General features: G+C 45.1%; 2 protein-coding genes across 2 annotated transcripts in view; one reads left to right on the top strand and one right to left on the bottom strand.

The window, feature by feature from the left end:
• The window catches only part of tet2 (tet methylcytosine dioxygenase 2), a 29,523-nt gene extending 8,951 nt beyond the window's left edge, over window positions 1–20,572 (top strand). The window contains exons 2-10 of the mRNA XM_027022747.2: window positions 9,559–12,513; window positions 12,739–12,829; window positions 12,927–13,020; window positions 13,226–13,434; window positions 13,974–14,124; window positions 14,234–14,323; window positions 14,623–14,760; window positions 15,581–15,938; window positions 16,272–20,572. Coding sequence (XP_026878548.2) covers window positions 9,603–12,513; window positions 12,739–12,829; window positions 12,927–13,020; window positions 13,226–13,434; window positions 13,974–14,124; window positions 14,234–14,323; window positions 14,623–14,760; window positions 15,581–15,938; window positions 16,272–17,638 — 5,409 coding nt within the window. The 5' untranslated portion in view covers window positions 9,559–9,602 and the 3' untranslated portion in view covers window positions 17,639–20,572. The remainder of the gene's footprint in view (window positions 1–9,558; window positions 12,514–12,738; window positions 12,830–12,926; window positions 13,021–13,225; window positions 13,435–13,973; window positions 14,125–14,233; window positions 14,324–14,622; window positions 14,761–15,580; window positions 15,939–16,271) is intronic.
• Window positions 20,299–24,091, bottom strand: ppa2 (inorganic pyrophosphatase 2). Its single transcript, XM_027022749.2, has 12 exons — window positions 23,719–24,091; window positions 23,206–23,270; window positions 23,006–23,050; window positions 22,699–22,752; window positions 22,312–22,431; window positions 22,103–22,189; window positions 21,859–21,985; window positions 21,648–21,775; window positions 21,428–21,513; window positions 21,277–21,346; window positions 21,148–21,187; window positions 20,299–21,035 (listed from the first exon to the last, which is right to left on the bottom strand). The coding sequence occupies exons 1-12, from the start codon at window positions 23,876–23,878 to the stop codon at window positions 21,007–21,009; spliced, it is 1,011 nt and encodes a 336-aa protein (XP_026878550.2). The 5' UTR covers window positions 23,879–24,091; the 3' UTR covers window positions 20,299–21,006.
• Window positions 24,092–25,298: the final 1,207 nt, after the last annotated feature.

The following is a 25,298-nucleotide window of genomic DNA, read 5'->3' as shown; positions in this document are numbered from 1 at the left end:
AATGAAAGCACATAAATGCACGTGTTTCCAGCCATAGTTTGCTATTAAAGACCCGACATGCATTTTCTGTAACCGCAACAGCTATATTTCCCTTTTCTGTATCCTGATTACGTATTCTCATATTCCCAACCAGGACTATAATAATACAGTCCCATGTGTGCGTGACACAGAAGGTTTGGGTTGTTTTGAATTCAGATTCAGATTCAGATTCAGCTGCATTGTCCATTAGATGAAAATGTAGCTTATGTCAGTTGAGATTCACACCTACTCAAACATATCACACGGGGTTTACAGAAGCATAATAATTTAGTATGAACAGGCAAGTATTATAAATCTAAAATAAATAAGCAGTCATAGGAAATAAGTCTTTGCACTGTAAGCCATAATAGTTCAGGAGGGAATGACATATTAGAGTTGTCTTACTGGTTTATGCTGTGTGTGTGTGTGTTTTGCCCTGAGTTGTAGTGTTGCCTTCACTGTAGACGTATTCAGTACCGTTCAGGGTCAGAGACTTGTGGGCAGACATGGAAACGCTGCCCTGGCATTAGTGAGATACCAGAGGCTGGCTAGGCTGGGTGCCCTCGGCCTGATGGGCATTACTGATCACAGGAGTCTAACAGGAGAAGCCAGAGCCGCATCTGCCTCCGATTACCCACAAAGACCTGCAGCCGCCAGGGGTTTCGCTGAAGATTAAATTACAAACAGAAGTGGCTATCCAGCCCCAGCTTAGGGTCCCTCTGTTGAATGTGGACTGCACACTCCCTGCCACAGAGCTCAGACACTGGGAGACGCTGGGAGACGCTGGGAGACACTGGGAGACACTGGGAGACGCTGGGAGACGCTGGGAGACGCTGGGAGACGTGCCTTCAGCACCAGCAGGGCAGCAAAGAAGGGTAGGGAGAGACCTGAGGGAATCTCCCACCAGTGTGCACTGGGTGCCACAAATTTTGTTTAAAATCAAAGTAATTGCTGTGTTTTGGGGTTGGTTATTAAAAAAAATTTTGAAAGCCATGAAGTAGATAGAAATCAAGACTCAAAACACAAAGCAGCCCCAACCTCTCTGTGAGCGAGATGAGAGTGAGAAAAGCTCCAGAGTCCCTCCCCCCTGGCCCCGGGACATCCTGTCTGGACCTGATCCCAGATCAGACAGCGTCACGGCGCAGTCTCTATTCCCCTTCTCCTTTGTGCTGATACCAACTGTGTCAGACGGGCATGGAGAGAAAAAAAACAGCACAGATACCAGAGAAACTTGTAGTGCAGCACATAACGAGAGTAAAGGGCACTGGGTGTGTGTGTGTGTGTGTGTGTGTGTGTGTGAGAGAGAGAGAGAGAGAGAGATGGAGGGAGGGAGGCAGCAGCTTTGTTTACTGTAGTGTTGATTGGGGGTTTGTTGGCGTGGGCCTTCAGTGAGTAAATATTTCTGCATGAGGATTACACTGCATGAATCTCTCTCTCACACACACACACACACACACACACACATATGCCTCACAGATGGCTGCTTTAAACAGCTCCAAAGTCTCAATCACACAAGGGCAAAAAAGTACAGTAGACATTTATTCCAACACATCACTGTCACCTTATAAAACACAAACCTGAAGAAATTGTTGCATTTCGGCCTAAAATGTCACGTCCTGCTCACATGCACACAGAACAGTGTGGACACCTCACACTGATGTGGTTTAGAGTGAAGAAATTGTGCTTTTAGCTCACAAAGGGGCAAACTCTTGTCCAACATGGCAACTGTTTCTAATGCCTTCCAGTATAGAGCACTGGAGTTCTGATTCTTCCAGTACACAGTACTGGAGATCTGATTTTTCCTGATTCACAATATATGAAACTACGCTTCAAAAGCTACAAAAAAGTTTGTGTTTTAATACCTGTGGCTTAGAAGACCCTACTGCTGTATTTGAGGTTTCCAAAATGGCCTAACACCTAACCCTAATGCTAAACCCTAATCCTAACACCTAACCCTAATGCCAAACTCTAACCCTAAAGCTAAACCTTAACCCTAATCCTAAACCCTAACCCGAATGCTAAACTCCAACTATAATGTTCTGTTCTAAACCTAATGCTAATCTTTAAATATTTCTTTATCCCAGTGGATATTTACAGATGAATTTGATTCTAATAAAAGAAATTATGCACCTTTACGTAAAGATGCTGATTTGTATCTGAGGTAAATTAAAAATGAAAACCTTACAAACCGGTCAAATATACTCCAGTGCCCCATTGAAACTGCCCACTATGCTGTGTGTGCCAGTGATCACATGACAGTGGTGGTTCTGCTATCCAGGTGAAACCATATCACCTGAAGGTCAAGACCAAAACCATCTCAGCCTACTCCACAGGACAGTCTTACAGACAACCACAGCCACATCCTTAATGAAACTACCCCAGTAGCACAGAAACACACACAGGCACACACACACAAATGCAGTTTGGCAAATCATATGTTATAGGCTCTTTGGCTGCTCCACATTGCTGGAAGTGTGAGACATGCCACACACACACACACACACACACACACACACACACACACACACACACACACACACACACACACACACACACACACACACATGACTCTGATCCCCAGTGTGTTGATGGACACAGGGACCCACCCAGTCCACTCAGAGCACTTAACAGAAGCTCTGGAGCCAAACTGGTGTTACTTTTTAAAAAGCAGCTGGTTTAAATTCAACTCATGAAGTGTTTCCTTATTCATTTAAGCTTCCCTCTCAGCATACAGGTCTCCTGGATAAATCCCTGTATCTTCTCCCCACCAACACAGAAATGACATGCGAGATTGAGACAGACGTGACGGGAATGAGTGAAGGCACTGTATTCTATGTACTGAGCAGTGCCAGCGGAGCCAGCCAGAGCTCATAGCAGCTAGGACATGCGGCAGGAGCTGGGTAGTATAGCAGGTAACAGTGATGCTGCTCTCGTGGAGGCCTGGGGTTCAAACCCCCTCCAGGCAAAGAGCTCTATTCTACATTCATAAGAGTCCTTGGGCAAGACTATTCCCTTATGTGTTAACTACAGGCTACAGACAATGCCCTGTGTGTGTGTGTCAGGTTAGCACCTGTTCCTGAACTGTTTTATTAGTGTGTTCATTATAAACTCTTTAAATGAGTCCTAAGTGGTCTGGAACAGTACGAGAAAACAGTATGTCCATTAAAAGCCTTGTTAATATGAGAAGATCTTGCCAGATTAAAGTGGTGTGTTGGGGTCCGTGCTCAGTGCTGTGCTGTAGTGTTTAATAACCTCTCCAGCTGGCATTCACAGCTCACATTAAACAGTTAGCCATCAGAAATATGGACCAGACAGGCAGTACAGCATGTCCGAGCCTTGGCCCAGTAAATCTAACTGTACACTCAACTGGAAATCAAAGTTTTTGCTCTATCAGATATAATTTAGGGCCATGCAGTGTGCAAGAAGTTTGTGCTGCCGGGTAATTGGACGAGGGGCACACACACACACACACACACACACACACACACACACACACACACACACACACACACACACACACACACACACACACACACACACACACACACACACACACACACACACACTCGCCCAGCTGCAGTCTGGAACAAAGGAAATTTACACTCGAGATAATTCAGCTCTATTGAGGGACCACGTAGAGGCCAGGGGGAGGGGGGTAGATTTATGGATGCCCTTCTGTATCTCACTCTGAGTGGTGCCACACGAACACTCACTCTCTCTCTCTCTCTCTCTCTCTCACTCTCTCTCTCTCTCTCTCTCTCTCTCTCTCTCTCTCTCTCTCTCTCTCACACACACACACACACACATCTCATCCTGCTTAAATCAGCAGGTTGTCCCAACAGTTCTGACATCAGCATTTTGCATCAGGTACAACTGATCCAAATGCCTTCTCCTCTGCTCTCTCTCACACACACTCACACACACACACACACACACACACACACACACACACACACACACACATGCGTGCGTACCCTTAATTCAGGTGAATCTGTGGCCAGTAAGAAAGCAGCAAGTAGACCTGTAGACCTGTGTGAAGCCCTGCTCGTGTGGTTCCAACCAGGTGGACTGTTATTCAAATGAATAACAGGAACAAACCAAACAAACACCGTGTCTGAGGTGTGAGTGTGTGATTCCACTTCATCAAGTCTCCTTCATCTTCCTTTTTTTTGCTGATATGAGTGCCCTGGTCCTGCTTTGAGTATAAGACTAAGATAAGAAGAGACGTAGAGAGACTAAACTCCCTCCACCTTCCGCGACCTGCAGTGGAACTTCACACTGCCCTCAGGCGTAAGAACTGGTCAGCAGCTATAAATACCAGCAATGAGCTCTCTGTAAGCTGTCTCCACGCTGAGCCTGCACCGGTACACACGGGTCTGCTGGGTGTGTTTTTGGCGACAGCTACCAGAAGTAGGTAGTGGCTGAGAAAATGAGAGAGGTCTCTCCGCTAACTACAGCTTAGCCAGGAGTGAACCATGAAAGAAGAGGAGAGTCAGAGAACAGCACAGACTAAAATCCTCCTAACTGCAGCAAAACAACCTGTGAAATAGTTTCAATTAACCAGTACATCACACACAGAACCACAGAACCAGGGTCAGGATATGTCGGGTTAATTATTTTGGTCACTGTGGAAAAAAAACAAACAGATTAGTTACTAAGAAATAAATGCAGAAACAGTCAAATACAAACCAGGATACAGATGACAGATACCAGCAACAGAGGCAGTAGCTAAAGTGTTAAAATTGTTAAAGTAAACAGTGTTTTGTGTTTTGTGTTGAGACTCAAAACCTAAAAATACAGGGAAGTCTCTGTTTTAATGAAATGGACAGATAATATATTTCTTTTGTCTCAGAGTTAACACATCATTAGCAGGAGCTCTCTGTGTGCGCGCGTGTGTGTTTGCGCGCGTGTGCGGCTCTCAGCTGGGATCTTTTGCTTTGTTATCCTGCCTTCAGAATTTTTTTTTTTTTTCAGGGTGGGTGTATCCAACTGTGACAAGCTGCTCGGCACCGACCGGCTATAAGCAAAGTCTGTAATGGCTTTCTGGAATGGAACTGCTCTAGAGCCCCGAGAGAAATCCCATGAAAATAAAGTCTATAATCAACACACCACAATAAATCATGGCTTTGCTAAATGAGAAAAGAGAATTACATCAGTCTGTTTTTAAACTTCTCAGACTTTGTAATGTAAATAATACCAAATTCTCAAAGGAATATATATTTTTCAGACTGGAAATTGCTTCACTATTGTACTTGAAAGGGAATACCAAGGAATTGTTCATATGGAAGAAAGACCCTGACCAAACTGACCATCTGAGCAGAACCAATAGATCGGTTTTGCTTCATTATTCTGTATTAGATACACTTGTAAAGACAAGCCAGCCCTAAGAATCAATTAATTGTCTTGCGTGCCTGGACAGTCTGTAAAACTCTGCTTGAAATAACGGTTCATTGTAAGCATAAACGTTCTACAATTTTCCAGTTAAAGCAGCAAGATTTTTTTTTTCATGGACACCTGTCTCTGACTTTAATTAGACATCCAAAACCCTGACTGTAGCTCGAAAATATTAACTTGGCTTCAGAGTGCTCCATTACGACGTCCATAAGGACGTTCAGGAGCAGCTGCATGAAACCATTCTCTGTTACATCTTTCACCTGTTAGGAGGAGACTTAGTACGATAACACCAAGGGCTTTGTGTGTAACTCAAAAAGAACATTTGCCTCATTCTCTAAAAATAAAAGTCTGACCACATAATTTTATAAAATAGACAAGTGAGTAATACAGAAAGGAGCAGGAGAAAACATGCTGTAGGAGGGGGGTGATTGCTTTCAGCCACCACACTGTAGTGGAGGTGTGGTACACTGTGATGGAGGTGTAGTAGAGGTGTGGTACACTGTGGTGTGGTACACTGTGATGGAGGTGTGGTACACTGTGGTGTGGTACACTGTGATGGAGGTGTGGTACACCTCCTTAAAAACAACACGTTAGAATGCAGTCACAAACAACCAGAGGGAAGAGCAGTTTTTTTTAACATTTAAAATCTGTGTCCAGTGTCTATATGAGATGCTAAGGAAACATCAGCTGGACTATAACATCTCCTGGTAGAAACCGCACCACTCACTCACCTGTAGAGTGGGCACTGGAACCGTTCCCCACAGCATCAGCAACACTGCAGCAGGTTCATCGGCGTGCAGCAGTGAACATTCGCCTTTTAGAGACACACACGTTTTTGTCATATTTTCTTTTCTTTTGTGACCTCACAAAAACAAAACAAAAGACTTAAAGACTGCATCCCAGCATCAGAATAACTTTACTGTGCTTATATGGTGTTAGTATAGCACACATTACAGTATTACTGTGCATATACTACCCATATAAAGTGTGTGTGTGTGTGTGTGTGTGTGTGTGTGTGTGTGTGTGTGTGTGTGTGTGTGTGTGATTATAATCATGGCTAATGACTTACAGATGTGACTAACAGCACTGGTGACGGCGTCTCACTGCCAAGCCAAAGACACCGTAGGATTTCTAATGACGTTTTCTCAGCTTTTCCATCTTTTTTTTCCCATTTTTCCAACTTCCTTCCGCTTTCAGCCGTTCTGTGTTCCTGTGCAAACCCTCTGCTTGACAAAGAGAGTCAGGAAGCACTCTCTCGGAAATTCAGATTCTGCCTCCAATTATGTTTTGAAAGCTTTGGTCCTGTTGAACCCCCAAGAGGAGTAAGGATGTGATTTACACACTCAAACGATATTCCTGAGGGCTTGAAGGAGGACAGTGTTCCTTCTCTATTTGCTGCAAGTGTGTGGATGTGCTGTGGAAACACCAAGCTGAGGGTGTGATGAAGGAACGTATTGACTCTGGTGTTGAGTGATTTACTTTCATCACGCAGGAGTCCAGATAATCTACACTGTATTACACACACACACGCGCACACACACACACACACACACACACACACACACACACACACAACACTTTCATACATGAGAAGGAAGTGATGCACGGCACAGCAAACATGAGTGTATTTAAAACCAGCAGCAGTACACAGTAGTGGCTCTGTGGGTGGGTTGAGACTCTAATGCTAAGAAAGCGCTCCTCACTGAACAATTTCAGCCCGCACCCGTCCAGTACTTAGTGACAACGACCTGCCCTCCTAATGGATCTGTCTCAAGAGTGTCACCTACCCCCTGTATGTCAGACTTGGGCAGGCGTGGGGGCATTTCACACTCTTCAGGGAGGGCCCTCCTCCACTACCTTGGGAGACAGAATCCGTAATTATGATGGATTAGGCCGAGGCCAGGATCGGCAAGCGCGTGCGTGCTATAATTGTTTCACAGATACTGTGGATGTGAGACACAGCAATGATCGCGTCTGGCACACGGGACTCAATGCCACTGCTGGAATCTTTATCTGCAGTGGGGGGAGATGCAGGGACTCCCTGCTGGGAATGTTGCTCGGATGCTGCTCTTTGCTGGAGAAGCAGCACTATTCCAGTGCTATCGGCCCGACCGGAGAGACCGGAGAGACAGTAGAGCAGAATTTCTGGTGATTGCTTTTTTCTGTACTGTTATGGCCTGTTTGGGGATTTTTTGCAAGCACAACTACAGCACAAACCTACAGTCATGTGTAAGACCCATTTACTACAGCGGAAGGAAGGTTCATGACTTTAAACGTATTGCTAACTGTAGAGCTTTAAGACACGTGGCCTTTAATGTGGTTTAATGATGGATCGTGGTGTTCCTGTGCTTGTCTTGCTCTTGTTGACAGCTCTGTGTATCTGTAATGGATATTTTAACACCTTTCCTCATGAGCTTAATCACAACTCAACTGTCTAATGTCTGACTGGATTACTGAGAGGTTCAACCTAATGATGACTGAATCTTACTCTTTAAGCATGAAATCACATCACTACCGTTACGTATCTGTTCCTCGTCGGCAAAATCTGCAGTGTTGAATTAACACCAATGTTTATTTAAATCCAGTTGGACACAAATACACTTCTGAGAGTATGAATTCAACACTGAGAATTTTACGATCAGCACACTGAACTCCTATCATCTCAGTCTGATATTACCAGTTGCCATCTAAGTGAGCCATCGTACTTAACACAGGAAACTAGGCGAGTAGGAAAACCACTAATCAGATAACACATGAATCTAATGAACAAAGAGACAAATTAATAATTAAGAAGTAATCTCTTTACTAAAAGTGAAACATGAGTACTGGCACTGCGTCTCCCTCTGAAGGCTCCAGGGCTCCTGGGGACGTCGCCAGCAGATGAAATGAGGTCAGTGTCTAGCCATGAGCTCTAGACACAGTCCTTTGTTTGCCGCATGTGTGTCTGAAGGAACTGGGGACCCATGGCATGCTTGGCCACAAAGGCTGAGACTCCCCCGTTCACCGGGATCTCCTGTTCACCACGCACCAGTGACAGCTGGTCACATTCGTTTGCGTGTTGTGAAAATGCTGAGCACGCAAAGAATGCGCTCTGAGCATCCCAAGCCCCCCCCAGAGACCTGTCAAGTGCCTTTTGTTTCCAAGGCCTGTCTGAGAAGTAAAGCAGTGATCAGATTATACACTATAACACTATACTGCATTATAACTACATTATAACACTATACTGCATTATAACATTATACTATATTATACTATTATACTGCACTATAACACTATACTGCATTATAACACTATACTGCACTATAACTATACTGCTCTATAACACTATACTGCATTATAACTACATTATAACACTATACTGCACTATAACACTATACTGCTCTATAACACTATACTGCATTATAACTACATTATAACACTATACTGCACTATAACACTATACTGCTCTATAACACTATACTGCATTATAACTACATTATAACACTATACTGCACTAGAACACTATACTGCTCTATAACACTATACTGCATTATAACACTGTACTGCTTTATAACACTATACTGCATTATAACACTATACTGCATTATAACATTATACTACATTATACTGTTTGTTGACCATCCTCTCTCTTGGTTGATGGCTTTAGTACAGGTTTTTAAAAGTAAAACCATTTGCTGCTTCCTGGGTGATGTCATGATCCTCAGACATGCCCACTCACACACGGGCATCACACACGCTGTCCTCGGATGACCTCACAGTTCCCTCTCTGCTTTGCTGCGGCACTGGGAAGTCGAGATGGCTGTAGAAGTGTGCCGCTTCAAAGCTGCACTTCACTTACTGAGCCAAAACAAAGGTGTCACACAGAGGCCTCTCTCACTTACATGCCACAGCTCCTCTGTTGAATAGCCACAGACACAGCACGGTGGATTCGATCTGTCCTGTATGGAACCGCGCGTGTTTCTGCCTTTGAGAATGAAAATTAATTAAAAATATAGAATTTAGAGACCTCACGAGTAAATCCATCACCCATTATGTAATCAACACAGCACACTGCAAATAGAAAAGAAAAACGGTGAATAATGTGTGTGAACTGTGGTAATTGTCCTTTGGGGTGTCTGGTTCACCTTCTGGTTGTGTGTGTTGCAGGACGCAGAGAGGACAGCCTTGTGAATGGACTCAAAGTAGACCAGATGGACACAGAAACGGCCAGGCATGAGACGGAAGAAAGTCTGACCCTCGCACGGCTCGGCTTCCCTCGCCAGACGGACTCTGCCAACCTTCAGAATGGAAAGCAGTCGCCTGAAGCTCCCTGCCAGCAAGCCAATGGGGAAGGCAGCTGGACCCGCTTCCAGCCCGGTACAGGGGACAACCCAATGAAACGGCACCAGGACAGCTGTGTGAGCCCTGCAGACACACAGGGCCCGTTTGACCAGGGACCGTACGAGACGAACGGTCTGAGTGAGCAGTGTGTACTGGGCCTTCACCAGCCCAAAAGACTCAGGATGAACAGGGAGGAGGTACTGAGCTTGTGGGATAAAAAAGAGACGGAGAAAGAAAGCCGTTTAGATTTGACTGGTGAGCTGAACAAGCCTGAACCAGATAAAACAAACTGCAATTATCCAAATGGGGACATCTTCACGCTGTCAAGGAGCAAGCAGGTGTCAACACCCAATGGTGCTACTACAGTGACCCCACCTTCAGGGGAGGGTCCAACAGGTGCTCTGTTAGAGAAAACCTTGTCTCAGTATTACCCAGAGCAAGTGTCCATCGCTCCGCAGACCAGCTCTTCGCAAGCAGACAGGGTCACCAGCAACCTGCAGGAGCAGGGCATTCCCTCTCCTTCACTTACCTCAGGTTTTCACATTTTAGCCTCTGAGCCATTCGCCAAGACACTTCCGGAGGTGGCCAGCCGTAAAGGTTACAGCCCAGCGTTCATGGTAAACGGGTACTCGAGACGCTTTGGAGCGGAGCAGCAGCACCAGCCGCCACCGTACCCTCTTTCTGACCTCCCGGACTTGGAGGCACGCACACAGGCCAACACGAGCAAGGGACCTGGTGTGGCTGCACAGACAAGCGTGGGTGACCGCTCACAGGATCAAAACAGCACGGAGTGTTTTCCTAGAAAGTCAGAGGGTTTATGTGTGATCCCCAAGTCTGGCCAGGTCTTCGTTCAGGAGTCTTACCCACTGCCAGCACTGCAGATGGGCACCTCGGTGCCAGGTAAAGGGTCCAACGCGTTTGGTTCATTCGACAGCCCTGCCGTTGGTGACCACGTGTCCGGCAATCATGCAGCCCAGCAGAACTTGCAGTTCGGGAGGCAGCAGCACCACTCGGAGGTTCCCCGTCCAGCAGACAGAAGCTCCCAGGGGCTGAGAGACTTGGTTATGCCTGCTGCACCGCCTCTTTCTCCGCAGCAACGGCAGAGCGTGGAGCCTCAGACGAGAGGTGGCAGGCCTGACCCCCCGGCCATCGCAGAGCCGCAGAAACCGGGTGGTGACTGTAAGCTGTCTCTTACAGGCCAGGCAGAACGGTTGGCAGGGAACGAGGGTCCCTGCCCCCAGACTGGCTGGATCGATTTGAATGCTAGTCAAGCTCCACAGCATCCAGGCAGCCAGCCACACATGTGGAGGGGATTTCCTCCACAGCAAAGCCCAGTCCCACAGAGCCCCAGCAGACTGCTTGAGCCCGAGCCGACACACAGTTTTACAGCGCGAGGTTTCGGCCAACCCAGTTTCCCCCAACAGCAAGACCATCACACACAGAATGGCTACAAGCCCGGCATGCCTCCCACACAAACTCAGCTCAAAGCTGCCTCAGAGTGCCATCCCTGCAAAACTCCCTCTGGTGTGCACGTGCAGAGCGACAAATTTCAACACATGCCCGAACAGTGTAATTCTTCTCAGCAGCAGATGAACCAGCAGTTTTGCTCCCCAGTGCTACAAGAGAAATTATGTAAACATGAACAAGACTTGGAGCGGATGCTATCCCCAGACTTCCTTCTTCAGCGACCACCACAGGCCCACCAGCAGCAAGATAGCATCTCGCAGCTCCAATCAGCTCAGGGGCTCAAAATGGCCCCGCAGTCACTGGACCTTTCTCAAGGTCAGGTGGATGCCCAACTCCAAAGTAGGCACAAAACAGAGGGCTACATGCAGTCAAAGATTTCCTCTCCATCATACCAGCCACCTAAACTGCCTGGTCCAACACATCCTGGGCCTGGGCATGGGCCAGCCATGAGGTCCAATATTCCTGACCCACCACACCCCAGCTCTCAGCCTTTGTCAAAAGACATGGAATCTGTGTTTGGGTTCAGTGACATAGCAGAGATGCAAAAGAACCCGCAGAGAAGGTACACCCTGAGTCCCAGTGCCCCACTACAATATTCCCATCAGTCTCTCAATCACAGGCTGCCCGGCAACGTGGACTGTCTCCAGGCGCTGCATTCACAAACACAGCCTCAGCTGCCAGGTGGTGCTGACGGCCCACAGATGCCATTTCCCAAATTCCCCAAAGCAGAAACACAGGACCCCTGTGCCCATTTTCAGAGAGGGCCTCTTCGAAGCCCTGGCCCACAGGGCGATCTACAGAGGCACGCTGCCCTAAGAATGCGTCTCCTCCAAAAACAGGAGAGGCCAAGTCATTCCCAGAGCCCCGACCTGGTCAGACCCGACCTGCAGGCCGCCAAACGGGAAAACGGCCAGATGCTCACTTCTCATATGACGTTACAGGCCGGAGAGCTGGTTAGTGGCATGCTGGCAACGGTGAAGCAGGAGCGCCCATCCTCCGCCTGTGAGCAGAACCAACACAAAAGCATCCTGGCCACCATGGAGCAGCAACTTCAACAGTACCAGCCCTCCCCAGTGTTTGAGGGGAAGCCTCTGGTCATCAAGCCACCCGGAAAGGTGAAAGTGGAGATGGCTGGAAGCGTAACAGTGGTTTCTACCAACATGGAGGACCATAAGCCTGCGGATTTCACGCCCAAAAAAGTGGAGCTGCAGAGTTTCTTGGAGTCACCCATGAAACTGCTCGACACTCCTATTAAAAACCTGCTGGACACACCCGTGAAGACCCAATATGACATTCCTCCATGCCACTGTGTTGGTATGGAAAACATTTGATGTGTTTAAGCAACAGATGTGTTTTGTGTTATTTACTCAACTTTGTGGGCACACACTGTGCAGTGTCATAGCCACCATATCACAGTGAAATCTCAGAGTAAGGATAAAGTTATAACGTATCTGTGTGACGTCATTAACCTGAGTGCATGTTTCCAACTTCCTCACACTGACTCCCTGCTTTTCTTTTATGACGTTCCATTCTCCTCAGAACAAATCATTGAAAAGGACGAAGGTCCGTACTACACCCACCTGGGCGCTGCGCCAAACATTAAGGCTATTCGAGAGACCATGGAGAAGAGGTGAACACCCCTTCTGTTCCTTGTGCTGTATACCTGCAGCGTATTTGTACAACGATGAGTGCCTAGACAGGGGTTTGTTTGTTTTTTCCATCCCAAGGTCTGGGTTGACGGGTGGTGCTATTAGAATCGAGAAGGTGGTGTACACAGGGAAAGAGGGTAAAAGCACGCAGGGCTGTCCTATTGCTAAATGGGTAAGTAAGTTTACTGAATATATTTATGCTGTGTAGATCCTTCTAACAATAGCGCTCATGTTTAACTCTGCAGTCCACACTCCTGGCTAATGATAGACGTTTACTCATTTTACTTACTTACAGCGCCCTCTATGGTGAAGATAATGACACAACACCTGCAAACAGACCAGTAATGAATGATTTTATGGGCGTGTGTGATGCGCAGGTGATACGAAGGGCCAACGTGGACGAGAAGCTCCTGGTGCTTGTGCGAGAGCGGGCAGGGCACTCATGCGAAACGGCGTGCATCGTTGTGGTTATGCTGATCTGGGAGGGTATTCCAACATCCCTGGCGGACCACCTTTACACGGATCTCATAGACACCCTGACGAAGCATGGAACCCTTACCAACCGCCGGTGTGCCCTTAATGAGGAGTAAGGACTATGCCACCCTACGTTAAAAATACAGCGGACACTTGTTAAATACATCAGGGTATATAAGAAAGCAGTGAACGGGGTAGTGGTAGCTTAGTGTTTAAGGTACATGACTTGTAATTGGAATGTTGTTGGTTCAAGTCCTGCCACTGTTGGGCCACTGAGCAAAACCCATCACCCACAATTGCTCAAGTTGTACTCAGTCCTAATTGTAAGTCACTTTGGATAAAAGAGTCAGCTAAATGTGAATCATTACATATCATAAGATTAAATGGCAGCCTTAAGGCAACAAGTTCTCTTGTACAAAGCAGTTAACTACTATTGACATGTAAATGAATAATTTAAAAAAAATTCATAAAGCTTTGCCAAGACTTTTTTTCCACTTGAGTATCCATATCTAATAATAGGTGATACTACTAGTAGACACCAGCTATACACTAGATAACTTTAATATGTAGGGAACATTGACTGTGTTTACTGATATGGCTCCAAAGTCACAATATTGCCTGAAACCATAACGTTTTCATTGTCATCTTCAGGAGGACATGTGCATGTCAGGGTCTGGACCAGGACGTCTGTGGGGCTTCCTTCTCTTTTGGGTGCTCCTGGAGTATGTACTACAATGGCTGCAAGTTTGCCAGAAGTAAAGTCCCAAGAAAGTTCAAATTGCTTGGTGATGATCCCAAAGAGGCAAGACTCAGTTCACCTTCTAAGTTCACACATACACATGTAGAGGACAACGTGTCAGTGGTTTTAGTAAAGGATGCTATTTTAGGATCTTGGTCTGTGTCATTTACAGGAGGAAAAACTGGAGAGTCATTTTCAGGGCCTGGCAACTCTGATAGCACCAACTTACAAAAAAATGGCACCTGAAGCTTATGCCAACCAGGTACACATCCCATGGTTCCACACTCTTACAGAGAACAGTTTTAATATTCCAAACTCCAGTGTACCTGAGGTAGGATGTACTGATTACCTGCTTCAGGTGTGCTGGGGCAAAACCAAAATGTGAATGTGAAAATAAAAGTTTGGAGTCAGTGGCACAATGACCTTTCTCAAACTAACAGTCCTAAATACATATTTAAATGAAACCTATTACTTGTAGAGATGGCAATAACCAGTTGTAGCCCATTACCTAACCCAGACCTGAGCGTGTCGTGTTTGCCGTCGGTTGTTATGTGGACTCAGGTGGAGCATGAACACAGAGCTTCGGATTGCCGTCTGGGTCTGAAAGAAGGCCGGCCGTTCTCCGGAGTCACGGCCTGTCTTGACTTCTGTGCCCACTCCCACAGAGACCTCCATAACATGCAAGGAGGCAGTACCGTGGTAAGTCAACCATACTCCAATATCCAATATCTAACACATTTTCATATACACTACTTATAATATCTACCTTGGCAGCAGAATGGGTAATACTGGGGAGCTCAGTAACTGTAAATGTGGTGCTAAATTTCTGCTCTGTTAGATTTGCCCCCATCAACTGCAAGTGCTTTTACTGTAAAGCAGATGCTCAGAGCAACAGCAGCTCAGTCACAGAGCAGGGCTGCCATGTGCTGAGGAAAGGAATATGAGAATGGCCAATACATCTCCCAACCCCAGAGGTTCAAACTGCCTCACCACTGAGGTTCACAAAGAGACATCAGCGCAAGAACTGTTTGCCAGGTCCTTCACGAAATGGGTTTCTGTGGCCAAGCGGCTGCACATGAGCCTAAGAATAACGTGTAACGCCAAGCTTTGGCTGGACTGGTGTAAAACACATCACCACTGCACTCTGGAGTGATGAGTCACACTTCACTATCTGCCAACCATCAGTGTCTGATCTTACAAATGCACTTTTGACTGAGTGGGCACAAATTCCCACAAACCTTGTGGGAACAATTCCCAGAAGAGTAGAGGCTGTTAGGGATAGAGTTAGCCAAAGAGGTGAGGCGGGGCAGGGCGGGGCAGCAGGGGGAGGAATCAAGTGTATCAGTGGTATCTAATAAGAAGACAGAACAAAAGGTCAATATAGATATTATTCATAGGTTTACTATAACAAAGAGGTGTTATTTGTCTATATGAATTACATTTTTAAATGTAAAAATTTTTGCTTTGGTCAAGGATTAAAAAACCTCCTGCTTTCTCCACCTCTCCCTTGCTGTCCCAGGTCTGCACGCTGACACGAGAGGACAATCGCCAGATCGGAAAGATTCCTGAGGACGAGCAGCTGCATGTTCTGCCGCTGTACAAAGCCTCGTCCACGGACGAGTTTGGCAGCGTGGAGGGCCAGCTGGAGAAGACCAGGACCGGCGCCATCCAAGTGCTCTCCGTTTTCCGCCGCCAGGTACGGATGCTGGCGGAGCCAGCCAAGTCCTGCCGGCAGAAGAAACTGGAATCCAGAAAGGCTGCAGTTAACAAGCCCTCTCACCCCAACACGCCCAACGCCAAGGCAGACAATGCTCAACAGGCGAAGCAGATGAAACAAACCTCATACGAGAGCATCGCCCAGAACACACCTCCAACAGGTACTGCCACATCCATATAATTGTGCGTCAAACAAGACACATGGCTTAAGGTAGCAGAAATTATTTAAGGTTAATGTATGATGTATGATTAAAGAATATAGTCATATATACTCCTGTAGCTCATCTGGTTGAGCAGGAAGGATAGATTGAGTTCCCAGGCAGCACAGACTGTGGGATATATATATGGATAAATATGTATGTGGCTCTAGATAAGAGTATCACCCAAATGATGAAAATATAAATAGAATTTGCAAAATCAAATTATCCCAAGTATGTTTTATTCGTATATATTGTTATACACATATACTGAGTAAACTGTCTTTTTCTCTTCAGGCACAGATCCAGGGCACATTGGCGCTGCCCACCCAACGGTCCCCACAAACCAGCCTCAGCAGCAGAAACAGTCCAGTGCCCCTCGGCCTTTCTCTAGCCCCTCGTCCCCTGCCAACTACCCCACATGCCCTAATGCCCCAGGATCCTACGCTAGCACCTCTAAACAAACCAACATTTTCCCTCAGCCTGCCAGCTCTTACCACTCATCTCTACCCCTCCCCAACACCTACATGAATGGGTCAAACCCACCAAGCCCCTACTCCAGACCTCTGACACCCAACAGCTTCTACCCTGGTTACCAGTGTAACGGGAGTGTGCCCGTGGACAACTACCACCCCTTTTACTCTAATCCAAAGCATCTGGACATGTACCAACAACAAAGGCCTTCTTTGTACCCTGAACAACAGTTCACCCCTCACCAAAGCTATGGTGTCAGCTACCCTCCACGCTACGGTGAGCCCACTTTGCCTGTCAGTGCTTATGGCAACTGCAATATGCGTCCCAGCATACACCACATGGCACACTACCCTGGTTACAGCACTAACAGAGGGCCTGAGGCCCAGTTTCTGGAAGCTCTCTCAAGACCTCCCTCAACCCATCCAGGTCTGGACTATGCAGTTGCAAATAAGTGCAGCCAGTTTGGAAGATACCCCAATGCCTACCTAGCCCAGAATCCTCAGATGTTCCCCCCAAACCTGGACCCCTTAAAAATGAAAAGTAAGCCAGAGCTGAACTTGCAAGGAGCCAATGGGATCCCTCAGACGCTTCCTCCTTTGAGTAGTGAATGCCTGAACCAGTCTCCAGGCATGGGTCTGCCCAACGGAAACGTCCCACCTACTATGATCAAACAGGAACCATGCACTGCGATGCCCGTCCCTGAGGAGAAGGAGGAAGTGTGGTCAGACAATGAGCACAATTTCCTGGATCCTGAGATTGGCGGGGTGGCAGTGGCTCCAAGCCACGGCTCGATCCTCATCGAGTGCGCCAAGCGTGAGCTGCACGCCACCACACCCATCAAGAAGCCCGATCGCGCCCACCCAACACGCGTCTCTCTGGTCTTCTACCAGCACAAGAACCTGAACGAAGCCAAGCACGGTCTGGCGCTCTGGGAGGCCAAGATGGCAGAAAAGGCCCGCGAGAAGGAGGAGGACTCCGAAAAGCACGGCGCCGACAGCACACCCAGCAAGAGTGGCGGCAGGAAGGTTAAGAGAGAACATCCGGAACCTTCCGAGACCTCAGAGCCAACTTACAAGCGCTTCATCCAGATGCTCGCGGAAAAGTCGCAGTCCTGCACCACCAACACGTACGTCGGCTCAGCTCCCTACGCCTTCACCAAGGTCACTGGACCTTACAGCCACTTCCTGTAGGGACCTTCTTAGGTTTACATCGTCCTTACTTGGGGGAACAAAACAGTAGATTTGCAAAAGTGAAATGGTGCTACAGTATTGCATTGCAGACCTCAGTGCCACCGGCTGTATAGACCCGGCTACCTTCTGAGAGGTGAGTGATGATCCACACTAGGAAGAATGCAGACTGGACAATAAACTAACAACAGGTAACACATCAGGTCTATCGGCTCTTGAAAGACCAAGCTTAACTGATTGAACCTTAAATGTGTTTATTTATTTTAATGGTTCTCTTTCCAGACATTTGTTAGTGGAAAAAACTTTGGTGGCTTTAATTATACAAGTGAACCAGAAATGATTATGACCTAAATCTTGGCATAAAATGGTGACTTTATGGCTAATCCTTTTCACGGTGCTAAGTGAAGAGATTTTTGAATATACACTTTTTGTTTAAATGCCTACATAAAATATTTTATTAGTGTGTTACCTCGCAAGTAATAAGCAATTATTTTCATGATGTATTTCAATTAGTAGCAATTAAGGAGATATAAGGAACTGCTTTGATTAGTGTTTTTAAAAGCACTTTTGACCACGGGTGCATCTTATTTCATCCTTTGGTCAGAAAGCTGATTTAAGTCATTCTTTAGAAAGCTACTTGATCAGTGAAAGACTACATTAATTTTTTAACACTTCTTAAAACAGTGTCAGTTGTATAATTTTCGGGGGAAAAAAAGACATGCAAAAGAAATTTTTACAAAAAAAAACTTTTCTTTGGTGCTTTCACAGTTACGCAGTTATGTGTGATTTACATTTACTGTTTATTGAGCCATTCTCAAGGTGCATTTTTGAAACAGTAATGTTCTTTTGGAGACAAAGTGCATGAGTGGACAAACAGATCCAAAAGTGATACTTCACGTCCACTATAGTTACTGAGTGCTGGACCGTAGGTCCGAAACATATGCACAGACTTTGGAATTTACAGGTGTTGCAGTTGAAATCATATCCTCGTTGCATTCGTCAAGAAACATGTAACAGGGTTAGCTGTTATTTTCAGTTACCAAGGCAGCTGGCTTGCTGTGGGGTTCTTTTAATGATTGTAATCTAGGTCTATGATAAAGGTGACATTTGTACAGTAAATTAATTCCTCTTTTCTTAAATTGCTTTAGATTTTAGTACTGTAAACAAGAGTGATATTTCTTTGGGGTTAAACTGATTCTATCTCAGAATGGTGCTATTCGACCTGTTGTTATAAACATAATGTGAGAATTTTTATGGGTGGTGATAAGTTCTATGAATGATGTAAAGAAGCTACTTGGCATATACCTCAAACCATTTGTTGGCAATAGGATTATTATACCAAGGTGTGTTTTTTCCTTTCTGTTCCTGCCTTCAGAACTCTTTTCAAACACTTTTAGCAAAGAGAACACAACTTTAGGTCATCATAACGCTTAGTTCATCACTAACTTTCTTCACACTTGGTCTACAAGAAAGTATTACTTGAACTTCAAGTGTCAATGTAATAGTTACAAATCAGGGCTATTTCAGCTCATTCCTGTGCTCACACCTCGGTTGTGTGTCTCCACTCATTCAGGGATCGATTTCTGCATGTTCAGTCCCTATGATTTACTTGTACATACTACAAAGAAACTAACTTTGTTTAAAAAAAAAAAAAAAAAAATCAAATCACCTGCAATTTTGTACTCATGTTTTAGTGGATAGTTGGTAAACTCTTTTTAGAAGTAATTTGAAAGTACATTAATATGCACTGAGTTGTCTAAAGGGACAGAAAGGCATTGACTTTTCAATGGAAATTCAAGCCAGGGCAGTTCAAACATTTAGATGCACATTTGGATGCATGTGTGTAATTTTAAGCAAAACTTATTTATAACCACTAAACATTTAATTCATTTTTCCTTCCTCTCTCCATTTAAACAAATGTGACATTTTCTTGGGCACTGGTATGAGACAACATTACCCTATTAACATTCAGAAATCAATTTTCTGAAAGCACTTCCTTTCTTTTTCAGAAGAAAAAAACAGTAAGGAATACAAAACATTTATTTAAACTGAAAAGGGTTACTGTAAATGTGTTATGAAATAAATTATGCCATGTTGTATATACCATGTGTTTATAATACAAAAGTATAAACCCATTGTTCTTTTAAGTCCAGCTATTGTAATGTCAAAGGTTTGAGTCTGTAGTTTGTTAAATGTATTCATTTAATTTACTCATCAAACATGATTTCCTGCAATTATTTTTTTTGTAATTAGACTGAACAAACATCACCCTTTTGCCTCTTTTTTCTTAGTTGCATAGATACCACACTGTCAGTACCAAGACATCTTTACTGTACTCGGTCCCGTGATAGCTGAACGACAAACGTTGAATAGTTTTGAAAAAGGACTCCAATTTTGTAAATTCGGTTAGGCTCAAGTGTACAGGCCCCAGCTTGAGTAGCAGGTTGTGGGTGAGAGAGGCAACAGAGGGCGTTCAGACCCATCACAGGCGAGCATAGCCATACTTGAAGATGCGTTAGTGTGTGTTACTTGAGTGGAGTCAACCTTACTTGAATGACTTTCCTAACACACCGATCGCGCAGCTCTTATGTCAAGCTAGCAGTTTATGTACACGTGGTAATTTGCAGTTAGACACTAAAAGTTTAAAACATCTTTTTTTTTTAACTGTTTCCACTGCGCCCTTAAAATTTGGTATGTTTAAAAATGGAATTAAGGATGGATATAAATACTGTAAGTATTGTAATGTACTGAAGTACTGAATGCAGTTTATTTGAAAGCTGTTTATTATATCATTCCTGATATTGCTGAGATGTGGGTGTTTTTAATAAAATTTATATTTATTTCAAGCATTTCAATTGTCACACTCATCTAATAGCCAAATGAGAGACACAGAGAGAGAGAGAGAGAGAGAGAGAGAGAGAGAGAGAGAGAGAGAGAGAGAGAGAGAGAATAACAGTTCCACCCAGTAGGAACACTAGCAAGGTCAGCCCTTCATTCACTCACTTTGAAACACATCTTTGAAAAACAGAACACTTGTAACCCTTGACAAAACATGACAAGGCACTTCCCCTCAGCCAGAACAGTGAAGAACACTTGCGTGTTAAAGCAATGTGGAGCATTTCAGCAGCGACATGAACAGGGAGGAAAACAACAGTAAAATCTCTCATCATTAACAGAATTAACTGAAAACTGAGTTGATTTGCACGTCTGGATTTACAAAGAAATGGGAAGCTTCTAAAATGATATAATGTGATTTTCACATCAGCTGAGGGCACACAGTACTTCACCTGTGACCTAGTCAGTCTTTCAGTGCAAGTGCTCATGTTGAACACCAGGCAGATGCTTGGTGAACCTGTGTACCTCTTCTAGGGTCACGGAGACAGGAAGTGCCATTTGTCCACTGCGAAAGAGTAACAACACAGCAGCACATTTACTGTTGTCATGGTGACAAAGGTCATGGATGTGCATCACTTCAAAACAAAAACAAAGGAACAGGTGGGAAGACTCACTACCTTCTGCAGGAATGTGTAGAGCTCCTCCAAGCTCAGGTGCCTGGGATCAGAGCACAGTTAACATAGCATCGCACACAACCCTCAGTGCTCAGTCTTAGTCCAGACAGGTTCAGTGTGTTTGACGCTCACCGCTCGGACCACCTCATCGGCCTCTGTGTCACTGCACCGGAATGGACTTTCACACACTGAGGAGTTCTGACTACAACAGCAACAAACATGCACTTTCAGAATCTGCTTATTCTGACACAGGCAAACTCAGGCGTGAACACAGGAGGCTCACCAGGATATCTCGCCACATTTTGTCTGTTTCTGCACAAGCGCTTTCCAGTAGTTATGAGCTGACTTTATAACTTCCAGAGCAAAGTCCTGTAACGCAGATACACAACAGGACAACCACCTCAACGACTAGCACATGGAGTTGAAACGTCAGCGCGTTTTGGACTGAACTTGTGAGTGCTGCTTTAATGCTGCTACACTCTTTCATGAATGCGCCCTGGTACCTTGTCCTTGAACTGGCCATTAAAGGCAAACTGGTTCTCGGGCTTCCCGTCTGGAGTTTTGTACTTCCTGAACCACTCCACGGTCGCATCCAGCTGGCCGGGTCTTTTCACGCGAACATCTTTGATACCTAGTGATAAAGCAGTAAACCGTTCTAAGAAAATGTCTGCTGCCACTCTGGAAGCATGCCCACATCACTGTAGAGGAACTGACTGTTGAGTGTGGAAGCATCAGGGTCGTCTGTGTTGATGGCTATTATCTTCCAGTCGGTCTCTCCTTCATCAATCAGAGCAAGTACACCGAGCACCTTCACCTGAATCACCTGGCCAGCGGAGCACACCTGGGACACACGGGTAAACACACACATACACACACTTACAGACACACAATCACCAGGTGAAATGAGGAATACACTCAAAGTTACTGAGCAAGTTGTTTTGATCGTAACCTCTCCCACCTTGGTACCAAGGTCACACACATCTATAGGGTCATTGTCTCCACAGCAGTTAGTGTCTTTGTCTGTGTGGTTTGGATCCTCCCAGGTCTGAGTGAAAGGGGGGGGGGGGGAATTAAAAATCAGCTCAACTTTTTAAATGAATATGCAAACAGTTGTTGCAACGGTATAACGCTGTGATTGTAGTTGTTAATGTTTCATGTTAGACTCACCTGTGGTAGTGCCCCGTAGTTCCAGATGTAGCCTTTATGTGGAAAAACGTTGGCCACGTAGCGAAGTTTGCCTTTCTTAACATCTTGTTTGATGGGGTTCAAAGGCTCTTTTGTGGCGATCTGTAGAAATTCACAGCGTAAGCAAATCCACAATTCTTCACAAATCATTTACAGCTAGAGAAGGACAGAATGTCTGAGTATACACACAGAATTCTCCCTCTATTTTTGCCTCGAACATGATCGCTTGCTCGTTACTTAGAGCCAAATATTCTGCTACAGAAAATAACTACTAGATTTCTGCCAACCGCTGAATATATCAGCCTTAGAAGTCAGCTTCTTCTTTTAAAACACAACTTTCTTGAACCTCAAACACACACACACACACACCTCCATCTTGGCATTTGTCCAGCGTGGAACTTCTACCACCATATTAAAGAGAATCTGTGGCAATATAAATGAACAGAAATGTCCTAAGCACATGTAAACATCCTGAAATTAACACAGTACACACAAGCCCATAGCATCCTATCTGATTTAGCCTTGTGATTCAATTTCAATTAGTTGGTGTCAGTTACCATGTATACTGTTAAAAACCGAGATGTAAAGTCAGTAACTACCCACCAACTCTTTATACCTACTGTAAATCAATCCAATGTTTCATGGAAGGTTTAAAGGTAAAGCAGCGATAATTTACCTCATTGTCTTGTGTTTTCTGTTTTTTTGTTGGTACGCCATTCTCCTGAAATATAGCCAAATCATTTTTTTAGACCTTCAAGAAAACATCTTTAGAAATAATATCCAACGTGAGCGTGACAAGGCCAGTCGCAAAGTCACGTGACTAAACAAACGTACTGTAAAAATCATCTTTTGATGTTTCTCTGTATGCAAACCCACCTGCTCGTCGGAGGCATAGAGGGGGATGTCGTGAAAGGGGGAAACGTATCTTCCACCGGACGTTTCTGAGGGGAGAGCGATATACCATAACCATTAGCAACCAGTGGACCGCAGGCAACATGGTACACGGGATTCCGACATCACAGGCCGTGCTAGGGCACACGTTCAGATACCTGCAGAATATTAGCACGCATGCTCTGCGACACGGGACACAGGCTTTCCAGGACACGCGGCCCGTGCACGCCGTGCAGATCGCTGGACGTGCAGTGTCCGGGTCTGCAGTCCTTACGGCGCGCTCGCCACTACAAACACGTGATGTGCGCGCCCTGCACTACACACCTCGTGCACACACACCACTCCCAAACACTGAGTGACCGTGCAGCAGACCAAAGCACGTTACGCATTTATTTCAAGTATTATTTCAATATTATATTATCGGGCTAAAGGCACGGACTCCTGACCGTGCGAAATCTCGCGGATGAGTAACTCGTTTGTTTATCGTTGCTAACTTACTCAAATAAATCCTGTAGTCGGGCGAGTTTGGGCGGCCTCTCTCCTCCGTGAGGAAATGGGCCATTTTCACGAGATCCGGACAAACAGCGCCGGAGAAAAGCGGACTTTTGTGACGAGCCTGCTGCGCGAGAAACGCAACCGCACGCAAAAGCACGCGCATGACTTCCTCTGCCCCGGTGCCTGGTGCCGGTGACGTTTCCTCGGCGCGTGGTCAACCGTCTTCGGTGGCGTCACACTGCCACCTACCCGCCGGTGAGCGCGCGGCCACGGACCTTCACCAGGAGAAAATGGCTGCACTGGGAACTTCAAAATGTCTGGCTCCGGGAGAGACTGGCCCTTTATTTGTGTGGGTCGTTTATTTATTAACGTATAAACGTTTACTGCTGTTGTGTCGGGCTGCTGTGCAGTGAAGGGGTCCGTGTCTGCTCACTTTGGGACTGACCGCTGGTAGCTAATAAAGTCACGCTGCTTTATTCTGTAACAGAACGCAGTGCGCCGTCCTCTCCTTTGTTTATTTATTTATTTATTTATTGTTTCGTTTTGAATTCCTCAGCTAATCACCAAGGTCTTACAGACTTGAAACAGGCGCGGAAGAACAAGTGTGTCAAGTAGTAAAAGCATACATAAGAGTGTGTCGCTCCATGGTGGACTAACTATGGAACAAGGTACAACATACAAACTGACAAAATAAAAGTCTGAAAACACGCAACATTACTTGTGCAGTGTGACAGACTCATTATATTTTTTGTGTTCTAACATTACATTTTTAAAGTAGCACATGACATCACATAAAAGCTACTATTTTAATATTACAAAACCATTCCTTTGTGGCTCTTTCCTAAAGTGTGACACAAAATATGACCTTCATACGTACAATTTTTATTAGTCTGTTAAGAGTGGGTAATATGGTAAATTATATATGATATTCAAAGACATTTTTACAATGTGTGTGATATGGATCATATTGTTTAACTTTTCCAGAGGTTTGTAAAAAAAAAAAAATGCACAGACAAAAACCTAATTAGTGCGGCATTTTTTTTAAATCTATAAAAGATTTGACCAAAACAGGCTCTTTGACCAAAAAATGAGCAATAGGAACAATCAGTAAGTGATAAAACAGTCCCTATACTGGTATAGTGAGATAATGACCAGTGAACCTTTTGTTAATATGCAGCAGTCTTAGTAAACACAGTGTTTGATGTTTAATGGCCTCCTCTAAGTGTTAAAATGAACAGCTGTTTCTGAAATATGTACTTGGTCAGTCTTCCTAGTCATAGTGGTGATATCCACAATATCATAGAAAAGCAAGCTTTGACACATTATCAGGTCCTGATAATCATTTATTATAATAGTGCTTACCTTTAGTATTGCATTAACAGTAGTTAATAATAGTTGCATTAATAAAAATGTCTTGTGAATGGATGAGGCTACTCGAATGGCTACTGGCCTTTGTAAAATGTCTGTGACAGAGCTCCCACAAAAATGAACATTTTTACATTAGCAGATTCAACTCATAATATTCATAACATCATCAGAGGTGTAGCAGCTACTTAAAAACTTTCCTCTCCAAAATCTTTGGA

The sequence above is a fragment of the Electrophorus electricus genome, chromosome 11 (genome assembly GCF_013358815.1).
Source record: "Electrophorus electricus isolate fEleEle1 chromosome 11, fEleEle1.pri, whole genome shotgun sequence".
Classification (NCBI taxonomy): Eukaryota; Metazoa; Chordata; class Actinopteri; order Gymnotiformes; family Gymnotidae; genus Electrophorus; species Electrophorus electricus.
This window is presented reverse-complemented; position numbering and strand designations above follow the sequence as displayed.

Excerpts from the sequence above, each read along its gene's own strand:
- ppa2 (XM_027022749.2), bottom strand. The coding sequence starts at position 23,878 with ATGCGCGTGCTTTTGCGTGCGGTTGCGTTTCTCGCGCAGCAGGCTCGT. Across the intron at positions 22,432-22,698 it reads GGACAAATGCCAAGATGGAG|ATCGCCACAAAAGAGCCTTT; the intron begins GTGTGTGTGTGT and ends GAATTTCTACAG. Across the intron at positions 21,188-21,276 it reads CCGATGAGGTGGTCCGAGCG|GCACCTGAGCTTGGAGGAGC; the intron begins GTGAGCGTCAAA and ends CTCTGATCCCAG.